The 16732-nt window shown below is 43.7% G+C and overlaps 2 protein-coding genes across 2 annotated transcripts; both read left to right on the top strand.

Annotated features, from left to right (window-relative positions):
* Positions 1 to 385: 385 nt before the first annotated feature.
* sumo2a (small ubiquitin like modifier 2a) lies at positions 386 to 3603 on the top strand. The gene is made up of 4 exons (XM_034544009.1): positions 386 to 486; positions 1430 to 1561; positions 2202 to 2273; positions 3088 to 3603. The coding sequence occupies exons 1-4, from the start codon at positions 466 to 468 to the stop codon at positions 3151 to 3153; spliced, it is 291 nt and encodes a 96-aa protein (XP_034399900.1). The 5' UTR covers positions 386 to 465; the 3' UTR covers positions 3154 to 3603.
* A 793-nt stretch (positions 3604 to 4396) lies between these two features.
* Positions 4397 to 11301, top strand: jpt1a (Jupiter microtubule associated homolog 1a). The gene is made up of 5 exons (XM_034539566.1): positions 4397 to 4585; positions 6127 to 6269; positions 10601 to 10698; positions 10982 to 11009; positions 11168 to 11301. The coding sequence occupies exons 1-5, from the start codon at positions 4530 to 4532 to the stop codon at positions 11299 to 11301; spliced, it is 459 nt and encodes a 152-aa protein (XP_034395457.1). The 5' UTR covers positions 4397 to 4529.
* The last annotated feature ends 5431 nt before the right edge of the window (positions 11302 to 16732 follow it).

Genomic DNA, 16732 nt, shown 5'->3' with positions numbered 1-16732 from the left:
GGAATGATCCCTGCTGGTATTGTATAGGTTTTATACTGGTTTGTTATTGTTACTTCTGTAACATTGATGTTGGAGCTGGTCAAGTTGGAGCTAATTTTAACGACTGTATTGATGTTTGGTTGGTAATAAGCTCGTCATAGTTTGTGCATGTAACATTTGAAAAGTAACCAGTAACTATGGCACATACATGTAGTTTAGTAGATAAATTAAGTAGACATTCTTAAGTAAAGTACAAGGACCTCAAAGTACTCACAGATGCGAACGCTATCAATTTGCAGAAAATATTACTTCTGTACGAACAAATATTTAAATCGCTTCTCTGGTACGGTAGTGAACCGAGCGCTGCGTTGATCTGGCGCAGCTGTGTGCGCCTCAGCCGACTACAGCCAGCCCACGCAAAGCGGCGCGCGCCAGACAGCGCAGGCGCAGCAGAACAGGCGCAGGCAGACAGACGCAGTAGCAACCATGGCCGACGAAAAACCCAAGGTGAGGAGCGGGGTTTTCTTTACAGGCTGTGAACCAAATTCGTGTGCGATAAATGTTGCAAACGAAACCGGCGAAAAAGCCGCCCGTGAGACTCATGCGTCCAACGGTTGCACAATTACAAAAGCAAGCTAACGGCGCAAACGGGAGCTAACGCTAACCGCGTTAGCTAGCAAGCGGGCGAAGTTAGCATAATAAGCTAACGTGGCTAACGCACGGTATGAAAGAAATAATTGCCGGTCTTTTGTAAAATACACTTAATTAACACCTCTTCAGCGAAGCGGTCGGTTTTAAACGCTGTGCACGTCAAATATGCTGGCACAGTTGTTGCTTGTCCGGGTAGCGTCTTTAAAACTCGCAGATGGGTCCAGATAGCAGTATACAACGGGACAAAACATAATAATGATGATTGTTTAAGCTCGAACCGTTAACGGATGTCTTGTGGAATAATTATGCTCGTCCACACACGCCGGAGTGTCACACCACCAGAGTGGATTATTGACGCGTCCAAGTTGAAATCCCCCGTCCCGACTAGGCCGTCGGGCATTGTTATAAGTAGTAGGCCGTTGCCAATTAATCGGCCGAATGCTAATGCTAATGCTAACGTTATAGTTCTAATGTTGCTGCCTTTTTCTTTTTCCGGTGAGCACAAGCCTTCCGGTCTGAGCTTATCGGGGTGCAGAGGTCAGATCAGATATATAACGGTGGAGGGGGGAACGTAATTTACACACGGATGTGAATAGTTTGTCATAAAGCATTGAGGTACACAATGTACAACCCCCAATCTTAAATAGTGTCTGACCCCGCCAGAAAGGGTTTTTGTGTTGTTGGGGGGGTGCAAAATTGCATTTCCACATGTTAGTTTAGCAGGCGTCATGTACTGCCTTACATCTCTTTCTGCAATTAGCTCAACTTGCTGTAAACATGTGTTTTGTCTCTCTCTCAGGAGGGAGTGAAGACTGAGAACAATGAGCACATCAACCTGAAAGTGGCAGGGCAGGATGGCTCAGTGGTGCAGTTCAAGATCAAGAGGCACACTCCTCTCAACAAACTGATGAAAGCTTATTGTGAACGGCAGGTGAGAACGCCACGCAGTTACTACGAACCCTCACAAAAGAAACACTTTTAAGTTAATTGCGTCGCTGGTAGCCTGACTGGTGGTTCTTGAACCTGGGAACTTGGCTAAGGGATCCTTGGTGTTCCAGTCAAATGACAAATGGACCATAATAGGCCCTTTGTAGGGTAAACACAGGTGGGAATAATTTGGGCCCTGCTATAGTGCCATCGTGGCATACTGGAAGGGTTGTGACACAGATTAGAATGGGACCATAATTAATTTAGTTAATTATGCCAGTTTACCCTTCTATGACATGTATTATTGCACATTGCATTTATTCAGTAAGCCATATGAGCAAGACATTCTTATATACTATTATTGTGATGCCTATTTCTATTCTCAAAAGTGGCGTCAATCAATAATTAATTTGACTGCACATGTTGGCACTGTGGGAGCCTTGGTTTACCAAAATCTTGCTTATTTTTCATATTAATTGGTTAATAGTTGAAAACGGATCTCCCGAAAAACAGAACAGCCAGGATTGTTCTTTTTTTGCAGATCATCATCGGCACCTTAACGCCCACGAGGGTGCCCCAAAATGGTGATTCTTTTATAAAAAAATAATATATTTTAAACAACATGTTTCTCTCTGTCCACATAGGGGCTGTCAATGCGGCAAATACGATTTCGATTTGACGGTCAGCCCATCAATGAAACGGACACACCCTCGCAGGTAAAGCGCCAGCCGACTAACCTCATAGTATTACTACTTTAGGTATCGCATGACAGTCAGTTTTTATGTTATGGCCTTTTTCTACAGAAATTCAAAAAAGCATGTGGTGTGACAACATGATTTACAAAATGTCTAGTGTCTTTTTTCCCAATGCAAGATGCATTTTTTAAATTGATTTTCTTATACTTATAGTGCAAAACTGCATTTACAGGTTTGATGCACGATAGTCTGAATTCATGTTTAAATTATCTGAATTAGATTTAAATGCAAAGAGCTGCTCTATGCAAACAGTCCACTCTGAGCTCCTGCTGTGAAGCTACTCTTTAACTTGTTCCTTGAGACTGTCCTGAGCAAGGTTCATGTCAGCTTGGTCCATTATGTAATGGGTCACAGTGCTGACTTTACGAACGGCACTGAGCAGTTGTGAAAGGATCAGTTGACGCTGTGCTGCCGTAGACCTGACATGAAGGAGGTGGTCCTGTTTACTTTCATGTTGCAAGTCTCTGGTCAGGAGAAACACTCCTAAGATTCTGCACCTCTTCCTCTAAACTGATTCTTATCTTTTTCCATTTGTTTCCACCACGTATCTAACATTAAAGTCAGTTAGTTGCTGTTTTCTGACCTACACTCCTTAATTGTGCTTGGTAGGAAATGCAATAAAATAAATGTTGTCTGTTTCAAACTAACTTCCCGGTGAAACACTTTCGTATTATTGGCTGACCTCAGTGGCACTGTCAACACTCCACAAGTGGCTTTACGGTAAAGACCTATTACTGCCTTCACACCAGCTAACATTTTAACATTTTTCTTACAGTTAGAAATGGAGGATGAAGATACGATTGACGTGTTCCAACAGCAAACCGGAGGCTCTTCTCTTTAAAGACTGTTTCCTACGAACATCCCTACCTCCCCCCTTTCATCAAACACCTTTTGTTATGCCCAGTCTTCAAACACTCATGACCAGTGTTGATACCATCCAGTGGAATACTTTTACAAAATGCTCAAAGGCAGCGACACGGTTGATGTAGATAGAATTAATCACACTGTCATTGGTATGTTAACATGTTTGAACTGCCAGTGTAGACTACTTGTAAGCTACAGTATGTCTAATGTGCTGAAGAAATGTAAAAGTTTGCCATGGTAATTTCTTTTCTTTTTTCCCCTCAGTTTTTAGAAAACTTCTTGGTCTTTTTTTTTGTTTTTGTTTTTATACTTATGTCATTGAGGTTTTGATTCAGATGGAATTTTGTTATTGTCAATTAAGCCTGCATTTTAAATTCAGTTGTTATGAAAATGTATTATTGGAATAAATTGAGTCTTTTTTAACATATGTCCTTGCTGTTTATTTTATGGTCGGTAGTCTAATCCACAGCTTTCATCAGTGTTAGCATGTAATAAGTCTGTTTTACTGTTTTTTGTAATCGCTTGGAACTATAAGTCACTCAACCAGAGGTCTGTGTTTAAAATGTTTTTATTTTTGCACTGTATGCCTTCAAATATAGTATCGAAGCATGAGAGCCTGATGGCCTGAATCAATATCGCTGCCCCACTGTGGCATTGTATATTTTGATTTGATTGCTTTTTCTTGAATACGACTAAAATACACATTAGCTGATTTAATACACAATGAGAACTTGGTGAACGTCTGGGTCGGCATCAGATGACGTGATGCCTGTATGCATTCCAGGTAAATAATCATATTACATTACATGTCATTTAGCTGATGCTTTTATCCAAAGCGACTTACAATAATTGCATTAAACCATGAGTTCAAACTCACATGTTTGATACATGTCTCTGGATCCAATCATATACATAGATATTCACTTGTGCGTGGTACAATGGCTGTAGAAACACCCTCCACAACGGTTTCTGTGGCTCCCACACTTTTAGAGAACCAGAAATATGCAGAGAAAGACCGGAAGTAAGGCGGTTTATCTTCCAAAATACAAGCCATTTTGGTCTAAATGCACTGGGATCATCAATAAATGAATCTTTGGCGTAAATGCTGCACTGCATAGTTTGAATACAAATTAGTTGTATTCAAACTATGTTTTATTTTGGAAATCGGACCGGAAGCGAGACGTCTCCTCCTGGTCCCTTCGACGCCCGTCCACTCAGACTTGAGGCAGGTTGATTATTGGGAGCCACGGGCTGGGATAGACAATGATGAGGCGGTGAAGGGCGGCTCATCAAAGTGTAATTCGCCCGTATCCTGTCGAGAGATTTAAACATTTTACGACTTCACGTGCAAAAATGACGACGACCACGAACTACCAAGGGATGGAGCCCGGGTCTAAAAGCAGTTCAAGGTAAAAAAAAAAAAAAAAATTGCGTTCTTCAGACCGCACCGTTACCCATTAGCCACCATGACGCCAACAAGTCCAGCATCCTTTTAGACGTTAACCTCTGGCGTTACACGGGTATAACATCTGAGGCTCTTCTTTTTTTTGCCCTGCCCGTAAATATGACTTACCCGCTTGGACACGCTTGAAACTAAGCGTGGGGCCACGATGCTAGGAGGAAACTGGTACCACACCTTCCCGTTTTCTATGCTGGGATGGACCATTCCCGTTTCTTCACGTTAGCTAGCAAGATAGCGCTCGTGTGCCCTCCCTTTTTTTTTTGTAGCTTAGCTATATAGCATACACAGACCAGGCGGCTCAGCGCCCATCATCAGGCCTTTGACACGTTTGTCTCATCACTTTCTAACCTTTATAGTCTGAATGCGACAGTTTGATCACATCTGTCATTTCAGTTGGGTGCGGTCCCCCTCCCCTCGTGATTTTCAGATCAGCTATCGAGATGATCAGTGAAGTACAACAAGGCATCTAGTCTGCCCTGCATGTGCCCCCCCCCCCCCCATCTGGCTACACCTGACCATAATAACCAACTGGAATGGTGCGTGTTTTATCGCACGCGCAGTGTTTAAATGAGTCTCCAGTAAGTTCTGTGGTTATTGTGGTAAATCCCATCACACATCCGGACAATAACAATGTGTGTTGTGTGAAATACAACGATACATAAGACCAAGTTATTTTCATTGTATCTACCACAGAGTAAAGGATACACAATGTAATGCTTTAAATTAATAATCACATCTTGTTAAGGATGATACATTTTAATACAACAGCAACGTGTTACAAGATAATGGTCATGCTTTTGGCTGTGGTGCTGTTGAACTGCAATGCATTTCACTGAGAGGTGTTCTTAATATTTAGTCTACCCTTGCTGACATAAATCGGTCTAACAAAATATCAGAAAACATCGGTAATAATAACATACTATCATTGTTATTACAGCAGTATAAACAGTAGCCAGCATATAAAGGCCACATAGACGCACAGGGAGTGCTTTCTCCATTGTAGTGATTTTTGTATTTCGGGGGATCTATTGTCAGTAACGGATTATCATATTGATAAGCATATTTGCTTTTGTGTGTGATCCTTTGAAAATAAGAGTTGTTGTGTTTTCCTTGGCTGAGAATGACCTGAATACCTCTACATACCTTCAGCTTCACGGAGTCCGCCATGTTTCCACTGAAGCCCAGGACGGACAATCCAAACACATAACGGGCAAATTGTGTCGGCCGCTTGTGTCTGACTGAAGAGTTCAAACATCTGTCACTTCTTTTTTTTTTTCCAAAGGTGACGCAAAATAGAATTTAGATTTGACCTTTATTTGGTGAATGAACGGTCATTTCTCACTCATTCATTCTGACATTCCTGGTCTTAACCGCAGCAATTAGGACATTTTTCAAAAATCCTTTTGACACGGAGAGAAGACACTTCAGAGAAACCAGCCAGGACGATCCAGTGACGGTGCTGACTGATCTCTCTCTTCCTCTTCTCAGGGTTTTGCGCCCTCCTGGCGGCGCCTCCAACTTCACGCTTGGTGCAGACGAGGACAAGCCTCCCGTCCGGAAAAACAAGATGGCCTCCAGTGTTTTCGCTGAGCCGGAGGACCTGTATGCTAATAGAAGGAACAATCCACCAGGTACAATGTCAACTCTTCTCCGAGCAGTTGATGCTTTAGTGTGAAAAGCTTTAAACTCTTATTTTGACAGTATTACCACGACATTTATGGATAGAGCCACTTAAAAACAAAACCAGTGTCGATGAGGAACAAGTTTGAGAATCTTTTCTTTCTTGCCTTTTGGAGATACTGAAGGTTTTTCTGCTGGACCAAACTGATCATCTTAAAACCTCAGACAGCTGGATACATAGGAATAACATTTACAGTCTCCAATGGCGCCACTTGACATAACAGGTTCAGGTGTCCAATTAATTTCTCTAACAGGCTGTCATTAGATATTCAATCACTGGTGTTTCTGTTTTAATCCAGATCTTCTCATGCCTACAGAGACCTGAAATATTCATGGAGAACTGAGCTGCATCAAGTAAAAAGTACAATCTAAGAGGATTAATAAAAGGCAGCAAAACCGCTGATTATAGCCGGTCATTTTTGCCTAGTGCCCAGTTTTCAAATCCTTCTCTAAATGCAGACTGATAGACGGCAAAATGTGACCAAAAGAGGAATTAAAACGCAATAGGAAGTAAAAGTGATGCTTGCCAGTTATGCATTTTTGATCTTGTGCAGTGGTTTCTAATTATTTTCGATAAATGCAGTAATTTGAGCTAAAAACATCTATTAGAAGAGATGTTTTTATTTTATTTTATCGGAGCCATTGCTGCGTTTGATAGCTTTTTCCCTTGCAGATGTGGCGTCCTGGTGCGTAAGACAGGTTGCGAAAGCTCATAATCCAAGTCGCTCTCACTGTGCCGTGTGCCTCATGTTGGCCAGCTCGGGTCCGTTGTGCTAAAATGGATCAGCAATTCTTTTCTGTCTTAATTCCTGTGACAAAGGGCTCGTTACCCTCCCCCACCCCATTTGGACTTGTTTAAACTGGCAGTATGAATAATGTAAATCCATTTATAAAAGTTGATGTGCACATTACTTAATTTTCATGGGGGGGGGGGGGTCTTTTGGTCCTCTTGAATTAGCCGTTAGCTCTATTAACAGTTACAGTATTTCAAACTTTGACTTAATAGTGTCTTCTTTGAACAGGATTATATTTCGCAGGCAGAATCGTAAACTAAACACCATGTTTAGTTCACAGCCTTTTTGGGCTTCATCCCTCTCACGGCCTAAAGTAGCTGGGGAACCATCTGTACATGACATCGGACGTCGGACGTCAATCGTGCCGGAACTATGTGAAGACCTTCTCTACAGTGTCCCCCCCCAAAAAATATGTCAAACTCCAACAACAAAAAATGTAAATAGTGATAATCTAAAACATAAGTTAATTTGCGCTCACTCAAACTTTCACCATTTCCGATTTGTAAAGACAAACAACCCCAGCACCTTGTGTAAATATATAAATATAGCTTGGTTATAAACCACCTGTCAGGCAGTGCCAGCAGCACCCACTGGCAAGTCAACAGGCTTTTCCTATTGTCAACAACAGGGTATGTTCAAAGAATGAAACATTCAATTTATTAAATTGAATCCAACTGAGCAACTCAACTCAAATCGACCAGCAAAACAAAATCAGCAAAAAGAAGGGAATTATTCAAAACAAAACAAAAACACACGAGGAACTAACAAAATAAACCATAAATGACCTGCTGGTGAGGCAGCAATTTGGGAGAAGAGAGAGAGAGCTGACGTTTCCGCCACCTCTTTATCGGCGTTCCTCAGTCAGACTTTTAACCTCGGTGCACCTGAGTGGACACGAAGGTAAAGCATGAGCTAGAGCATGTGCACATCCCAGCCAGCAGAGGGGGAGCACGTAATACAACAATGCCAAAAGGATAAACCAGGTGTGTCGTCTGATATACCAATCCAGTATGAACCACATAGTACGCGTACAAATATGGTAAAACCCCCGTGCCAGGGGCCGAACTGAACGACTACGCGTCACACAGTTCAGATTTGGTGAGGAAGGTGCAAAAGGTACATATTTGTTTCGAGAGGCGTGCATATGATGAATAAAAGATCCAAACTATTTCAAATTCCATGTGACGTCGCATTATTTCCCCCTCATAAAAGGGACGTAGATCATGTACAGTTCCCACTCACATGCCTGGCGATGACCTTTTCTGACTCGCCTATTCAGAAAATAACAGTGGATTGTAGTGACATGCGTCTGAATGTAAGGGGATGGAGGGCAAAGACAACAAAATATGACGGCGCGTTTTTTCATTTGAATTAGACTGTGTGAACGGAGTTATTGTCAGGATGACAATAATGACGAAAGTGAAACTTCTAAAGTCAAAAGAATTCCCGGAAGCGCAAAAAATGCAACTTCCTTCCAGAATGAAAGTCCAGCACAAAGCTGGACATCGGGTCATCGGGTCATCTGGTCAGACCGCTGGCAGTGGTCTGCAGTGGTCTGTGTTGTTCCACTCATTGGACCTTCACTTCCCCTATGTTGCCTTCCTGTTGTGACTGAGACACAAAGTCACGTTACAATCCTTTTGGGGGAAATTCCACACGCCCTCCGAACACCCTGACACGATGCTCGTTCGATTTTTGGATGCTTTATGTTTACTCTTAAGTACGAAAGTTGTAGGCAATTATGTTTTTACCGTGATCACGTGACCTTGTGGATGGAGATACCGCTTGCACGTTGTATGACTCCTATTTGCTGCCAATTGAAAGCTGAGCACAAGCCACAGACTTTATCAAGGGGTTGCTATATTGTTCCCCGGCACTGATTGGGCCTTTAGACCGTAAGCATGAAACTAAGATAGCGAGCATGGAAAATATGAAACATGTTCTTCCACTTCTTAAGCGGACGTGAGCGCTTTAGCCCGGCTGCTGTCGTGGAGGTTACTGCTCGCTGTTTGAAAGAAACAAAAGATGAATCTGTCGACTTAAAGGTTGGGTTGGCTGGTGTCCTCCATGACGTCCACCGACTCTACGTCGGTCTTCGAGCCAGAACGTGTTGGCGTCCCCTTTTTCTTTTATGATCTAAGTGTTTAATGATGACATTATTAGTTTATGATCAGGTCAGTTATGATCCAGCTGCTCAATTGGCCTTTCTGATAAACCAGGTGTCACACACAAATGTCTGAAAGGCTAAAACGACAAAGTGATGATGTTTTTTATATATATATATATATATATATATATATATCTCACAAGGGGGTGATTATAGGTGTGTTTTTAAAAGTGGAACACGACAATATTGTTTTCATTCTTGAATCCATCCATCCATTATCACCCGCTTCTCCGGGGTCGGGTCGCGGTGGCAGCAGGTTCAGCAGGCCGACCCAGGCTTCCCTCTCACCCGCAGCACTTTCCAGCTCATTCTGGGGGATCCCGATGCGTTCCAAGGCCAGCCGGGAGATATAATCCCTCCAGCGTGTCCTCGGTCTTCCCCGGGGCCTCCTACCAGTTGGACGTGCCCGGAAAACCTCTAATGGGAGGCGTCCAGGAGGCATCCTGACTAGATGCCCGAACCACCTCAGCTGACTCCTTTGGACACGAAGGAGCAGCGACTCGACTCCAAGCTCCCCCCTGATGTCCGAGCTCCTTACCCTATCTCTAAGGCTGAGCCCGGCCACCCTACGGAGGAAGCTCATTTCGGCCGCTTGTATCCGAGATCTCGTTCTTTCGGTCACGACCCAGAGTTCGTGACCATAGGTGAGGGTTGGAACGTAGACCGACCAGTAAATGGAGAGCTTTGCCTTCCGGCTCAGCTCCCTCTTCACCAAGACGGACCGGTACAATGCCTGTTTTACTGCTGCAGCCGCACCGATCCGCCTGTCGATCTCCCGCTCCACCTTACCCTCACTCGTGAACAAGACCCCGAGATACTTGAACTCCTTCGCTTGGGGTAGGCAGTTTGCCCCCACCTGGAGGGAGCAATCCGCCGGTTTCCGGCAGAGCACCATGGCCTCAGATTTGGAGGTGCTAACTCTCATCCCTGCCGCTTCGCACTCGGCTGCAAAACGCCCCAGTGAATGCTGGAGGTCACGGTCCGAGGAGGCAAACAGGACCACATCATCCGCAAACAGCAGAGAGGCGATCCCGAGACTCCCGAGAGTCATTCTTGAAATGAATACCTATAATATATACCTATTTTAGATAGCTATAATCCTCTTCATTAGCATTGTACTCGCTAAAGGTAAGTCAGCCAGATTGGCCAAACGCATTTGGAAGAGGAAAGGCAACGTTGTGATTATCCAGCATGCATCTGGCATGTATCATCATCATGATACTTGTCTCTATTTGAACATTTTCTATTGACATTTATTGTGTTTTGTCTCCCGAATGGCGGCCTTATTTATTTGAGCCATTATGTCTCTTTGTTACTCCAGGTGGGAAGCCCACAGGTGTGCTTTGCGGCGAGCCGTCAGCCCCCCTGAGGAGAGGAGGGAACCAGGCCGCCGACCAGTCCGCAGACGCCCCCGCCGCGGTAAGAATGCGCATCTCATCACGAGATGGGGAACCTGAAGGCAGACAGATGTATTGGGGAAGCAACTGAAGTCCAAATAATTTAACTCTTAGTATCTATTTTTTTTCTTCCTCTACGTCTTCTCTTAAAGGGTAACAGTGGAACATTAACAAATAACATGAAAGTAACACCTGTTTATATTTAACAATTCAGTATAGGTCCAGAAAGACTCATGACGCAGTACAAAGTTTCCTTTATTTATAGGCTAATGAAATACTTACCATCTTTCTGTTTGTTTTCGTAGGATGGAGAAAATGCTGTACGCGATTATGGTATGTACCAGTTTTTTTTAATTGTCTGTAGTAGATGATAAGGCCGAGGCTGCTGAAATCCCTCCCCCCCCCAAAAAAAACATTGACACTCCTGCTTGTGGCTATTCTCTTGTAAATGTCTCCAAATGATGGCCACATGCCTCCCTGCCTGTCTTCAGAAAACAGTGCTCCTGAGCCGGTAGCCGTTCCAGAGCAGAAGGAGGAGGCCCCTCCAGCCGACCATCTCGCTGCAGGAGTACCGTCCGGTCGCAGGAACCCCCCTGGGGGCAAGTCCAGCCTCATCCTGGGATGAATCCCAGCCAACTACCTACGCCCCCCCCACCTCCCCCTTTCCACCACCCCTTCATCCGCTCATCTCTGAACTCGTCTTTAGTTATTTCTATTTTTAACAAGGAACCCCCAGCCCATTCGTCTGAACCGCAGGAATCTTATCTGGCGTGCAACAGTCTCCTCCACATCCCTTAAGTGCATTGTTTTGATACCTCCTTTCTGAAAACCGTTTTGTACCGTTTTTATCCTTTTGTTTGTTTTGTTTTTGTTTTGACGGAAGCACTTTATGTATTTCTCTGTGTACGGTTCAAAGTCTGCCTTCGCCCCGTGTAACGCAGGGTACAAGGATCACATTTCTCATATCAAAAAGCGATAAATTAACATCCCCTAACTTTATCGCGATGGCAAAAGCTGTGTGTGATTGTATGAGCAGTTTCCAGAACACAAGCAAATTAAAAAGAAGAAGAAGAAAAAAAGAAAAAAAAAGGAACAAAACAAAGCTGTCACTTTTGCACTGTGTTCAGTTTGGACCCATCTTGCATGCACGTCTGGTCTGTAAACGTATGAATGTGAGAAGAAATATAACTGTGAAGACATTTTTTTTTTCTTCTATTATTGTTATTATTTAACCTGTTTGTTCGTTTTTTTTAATTTATTTTTTATCGTGGAATAATTGTTGTGTTGTTGCATGAAGCTGAAATCTTTCTACTGATTATATTATAATCCACTTAGGAGCCGCATAAATGACTGTCATTGTGATCTGAAGGGTGCAAACATGTGTATTCAGATGACTTCTGTGTGTCCCGTGTCAGGTAACAGAATTGGAATAAGCCTTTTTTTTATATTGCAGTCACCAACTTTAGATTATTGTAAACCCCAGTGCCGGTTTTGAGTGCCCCGTGTTTTTTACAGGTCAAATTTACTCTTAAGATAAAGTGTGCCTGTTAATGTGTTAGGCTACAACATCAAATAAGGTTGGGTTTCCTCAATTGCATCTTGCCAGTATGAAGGAGACCTGGTTCCTCCATTGCGAGTCAACGGAGGGTTGTTGGTCCTAAAGTGTTTCTGGTAAACCCATCCTAGATTTGACAAGTGACCTTATGACAGCTCGGCCTTTTTTTCTATGTTTTTACCCACCTGCTCCCCCCTTATACATGTGTTTAATCGTCCTGCTGTTCCAGAAAGATATAACAGCCTTTTTGTACATGTAATCGTCGCATCATTTAAAAACCAAAAGTCAAACGCCCCCCCAACGCCCCCTCCCCCTGCTTCTGTCTTGTTGAGTTGCGTGCGGCGACTGCTGTGTCAGAAGAACTACATTTTCGGTTTACACGAAATGTAGTTCTCGTGATGTCTCGTTTTTTAACGTGTTATGATGCAAGACGCGTCCGTTTTTTATTTTATTTTTATTTATTTAATTTTTTTTGCATCCTATGCCAATTTCCTGTCGCTGGATGTGAGTCGCTGCAGAAATTTGAAATCAAGAAAATGGCACAAGTGGAAATGAATATTAAAAATCAATTTTGACCATGGGTCCATGCGTTTGCTGTGTGTGTGTGTGTGTGTGTGTGTGTGTGTGTGTGTGTGCGTGTGTGTGTTATCTGATTTAGAATAATCACACTGCTGGGTGTGAATGATTGCTCCTCTGCAGCTCATTGGGGGGGGGGGGGGGGGGGGGGAATAACACAAAGAGGACATCCTTCTAAAAAAAGAAGTTTGTAACCTTGGATGATGTCCCCCAGATTTGAGTGATTTATTGACCTCGGTGGAGTCTTCTCTCCCACAATCTACATAGAAAGTTCATTCAATGGCCAGTATAAACGTTAATATGTTCATATGGGCACTTGAGTAATATTTCATGAACACACTTAAAAAGTAGTACATCATACCGAAAGCATTTTTTGTTGTTGTTGTAGCTGACCCCAGCCGGACAATGGTGAAGCGTACTGATGTTTCAGAAATCTTTTATTTTTTGAACACAAATGTTCCTTTTCCATAAAGATCCAGAAATCACCGTAAGAGCTATGGAACAAATACAACAGAAATGAGCTCTTACCAATGCACAAATTAATTAAAATAAAGTCACTAAACATGTAATTAAAGCCTAAATAAACACAAAGTACCTTGTTCCCGTTCCAGCTAGGAGCTTAGCAGTCCGTAAAGTGGATTGAAGAATAACCAAACATGAACTCCTTCTCCTTCAGTAAACGTAAAACTAACGGACCTTTTGCAATGTCAAGTTGCGACAGGTACATCTATTTCCGGTCTCACCGGAGGAACTTCAAAATAAAAGGACAAAAAAAAACAAAAACATGCACAGGCACTTACAAATAAATTCGTGCAGGAACTAGTCATATTAATGGAACATTTTCAGAGTCATTTACACTCCCACCAATCATGAGTAAATAATGTAACTGTATAGAATTTACATTAAGCACAAATGATTTTTAACTGAATATGACCTTTCATAAGTAAGAAAGTGACGAGCCTTTATAAACCGAGTTCACAAGCCGTTTTGAAAAAGTATTGTGAACCATAGGGGAGTGAGTAAGTTTAATCAGACTCCAGCAGCAAGACCAACTTTTGGACTGGTCGTTCGACCTCAGACATCTTGTGGAGACGCTCTCCCTTTTTTCCAAGCTTCTTGTCGCCGAGGCGAACCTTAACTCTCCTCACTAGTCCGTCTTTGTCAGTTGTGGTTACTGAAACCCTGCCCAATCTCCATTCATGCCTGTGCACGTCTTCTTCTTTCATCATTACAATATCTCCAACTTGCAGATTTCTCCTTGGTGTATGCCAACGCTGTCTGAGAGCAATGTTAGCGAGGTATTCCTTTCGCCATCGACTCCAGAACTGTTCCGCCAGGTACTGAACATGACGCCACCTCTTCTTGCCATACACGTCTTCTCTGACAAACTCACCTGGAGGAGGCAAGGCCTTGACAGATTTCAGAGTGAGAAGATGATTAGGGGTGAGCGGCTCGAGGCTATGAGGATCACTGAGGTTATTAACGGTCAGTGGTCGACTGTTGACAATTGCCATAGCTTCATAGAGAAAAGACAGCAGGGAAGCATCATTTAGCCTACCAGAGGAAAGCGCAAGTGTGGACCTTAGAATGCCTCTCACTGTCCTAATCTGCCTCTCCCAAACCCCTCCAACATGGCTTGAATAGGGTGCATTCATACAGAAGTCACATTGTTTCTCTGCAAGATATGCAGCCAGCCGGTCTGCATTTACTTCCTTTAAGGCTTCTTTGAGTTCATTTTTGGCTCCGACAAAGTTACTTCCTTGGTCAGATTTGATCTGACGAACAGCACCACGAATAGCAATAAAGCATCGAAGGCCATTGATAAAGGCATCGGTGGACAAGTCATCAAGCATCTCCATATGAATGGCACGGGAGCTAAGACAAGTGAAAAGGAGACCATATCTCTTGTTCTCTTTTCTTCCTTGTCTCGTGAGGAATGGGCCGAAGCAATCCATTCCACAGAAAGTAAAGGGGGGTGATGGTTCTACACGTTCAGGGGGTAGATCTGCCATCCTTTGCTCTTCCGTTGGTTTCCGGAGCCGTCTACAGATGATGCATTGACGAATGTAGGAAGCTACTGCTCGGTTGATGCCTGGAATCCAGTAGCCGTGGGACCTGATATCGTTAATAGTGAGACCTCTGCCTTGATGTTTCATCCTTTCGTGGTGATGAGCAATAACCATCTTTGTGATGTGATGATCCTTGGGGATGATTGCAGGGTGCTTGATGAAGTTGGGAAGAGAAGAGTTGCAAAGCCTTCCTCCCACCCTGAGGACGCCATCTTTGTCGAGAAACGTATCAAGTGAGTGTAATGGATTGTGAGATGGTATGGGAATCCCTTTGCGCAGCAGTTTAAACTCCTCTTGATACACATCCTTCTGCAGTTCCTTGATTATGCAATGTCCTGCATCTTCTCGTTCTGCTACATTGGTAAGACTGTTTGAGTGGTTTCGCCTAATGCACCTTAGTATGCGTGCCACAGCTCGAGTAGCAAGTGACCAAGATGAGAGCTTAGACAGGCGATCAACAAGGCTTACTTGGTCTGTGGTTCTTGTGCTTAGTGCTAGAGCATTTCTGACCTCTGGATCTCCGATCGTTAACTCTGGAATTTCGTCTGCTGGCAACTTTATTTCCTTGTTCCATAGGAACTTGGGTCCAGTGAGCCATGTGGACGACAGAAGCTCACTGGGAGTCAAGCACCTGGAAGCGTGGTCCGCAGGGTTCTCATTGGTTGGAACGTATCTCCATTGCTGAGGGGACGAGCTAAGGTGAATCTTCTGAATACGATTAGCTACAAAGGTGTGGAATCGTCTTGCTTCATTTTTTATGTATCCTAGAACCACCTTTGAGTCGGTCCAGAAGAATTCCTCAGTGTCAGCATATCCCAGTTCTTCCTTGAGCATTTTGCTTATCTTCACAGAAATAACTGCAGCTGTTAATTCCAGTCTTGGGACAGTTGTGACCTTTGATGGTGAGACACGAGATTTTCCTACAACTAAGGCACAATGAACATCTCTATTTTCGTTCTGAAATCTCAGGTATGAGCACTGACCATAACCCTTTAAGCTAGCGTCCGAGAAATGATGTAACTCTGTCTTCGTGGCCTTTCCAAATCCAGCTGGTGAGTAAGAGCGGGATATGGTGACATTATCTAGTTGAGCTAGATCTCTTCTCCACTGTTCCCATTTCGGGCGGAGCTCATCTGGGAGAAGATCGTCCCAACCTGTGCCTCTCCTACACATCTCCTGAAGAATGCTTTTTGCTTTGAGCAGGACTGGTGCCACAAAGCCAAGAGGATCATACAGGGAGGCCACTGTTGACAGAATGCCGCGGCGCGTTGCAGGCTGATCCTTGACGCTGACATTAAGTTGAAAGTGGTCGGCTTTCACATCCCATTTAATCCCGAGGGCTCTGTCAACTGGTAGTTCATCGAACGCAAGATCCATATTTTCTACATTGGTTGCTCGTTCAGAGGGTGGTATGCTCTCCAGGACATCTCTGTCGTTTGACACAAACTTGTGTAGTCGTAGACCACCCATAGCACAGAGTTCACGAGCTTCTTTAGCAAGCAGAATAGCATCTTCAGTGCTTTCGACACTTGCGAGCCCATCGTCAACATAGAAATCCCTCATGACAAACCGTGAGCCTTGAGGGTAGAGGTCTGCATTCTCCTTAGCTAGATGCTTCAATCCATAGTTTGCGCATCCGGGGGAGGAGGCAGCACCAAACAGATGCACCTTCATCCGGAACTCGCTGGGTGGTGAGTTCAAGACTCCTTGCTTCCACCAGAGAAAGCGCAGATATTTGCGATCGACCTCCTTCACATGAAATTGATGGAACATTTTTTCAATGTCACACATAAGTGCAACAGGGTGCCGTCGAAAGCGGAGGAGAACTCCACTCAAGTTGTTCAACATGTCTGGCC

Source organism: Cyclopterus lumpus, chromosome 1 (assembly GCF_009769545.1).
Source record: "Cyclopterus lumpus isolate fCycLum1 chromosome 1, fCycLum1.pri, whole genome shotgun sequence".
NCBI classification, from domain to species: domain Eukaryota; kingdom Metazoa; phylum Chordata; class Actinopteri; order Perciformes; family Cyclopteridae; genus Cyclopterus; species Cyclopterus lumpus.
This window is presented reverse-complemented; position numbering and strand designations above follow the sequence as displayed.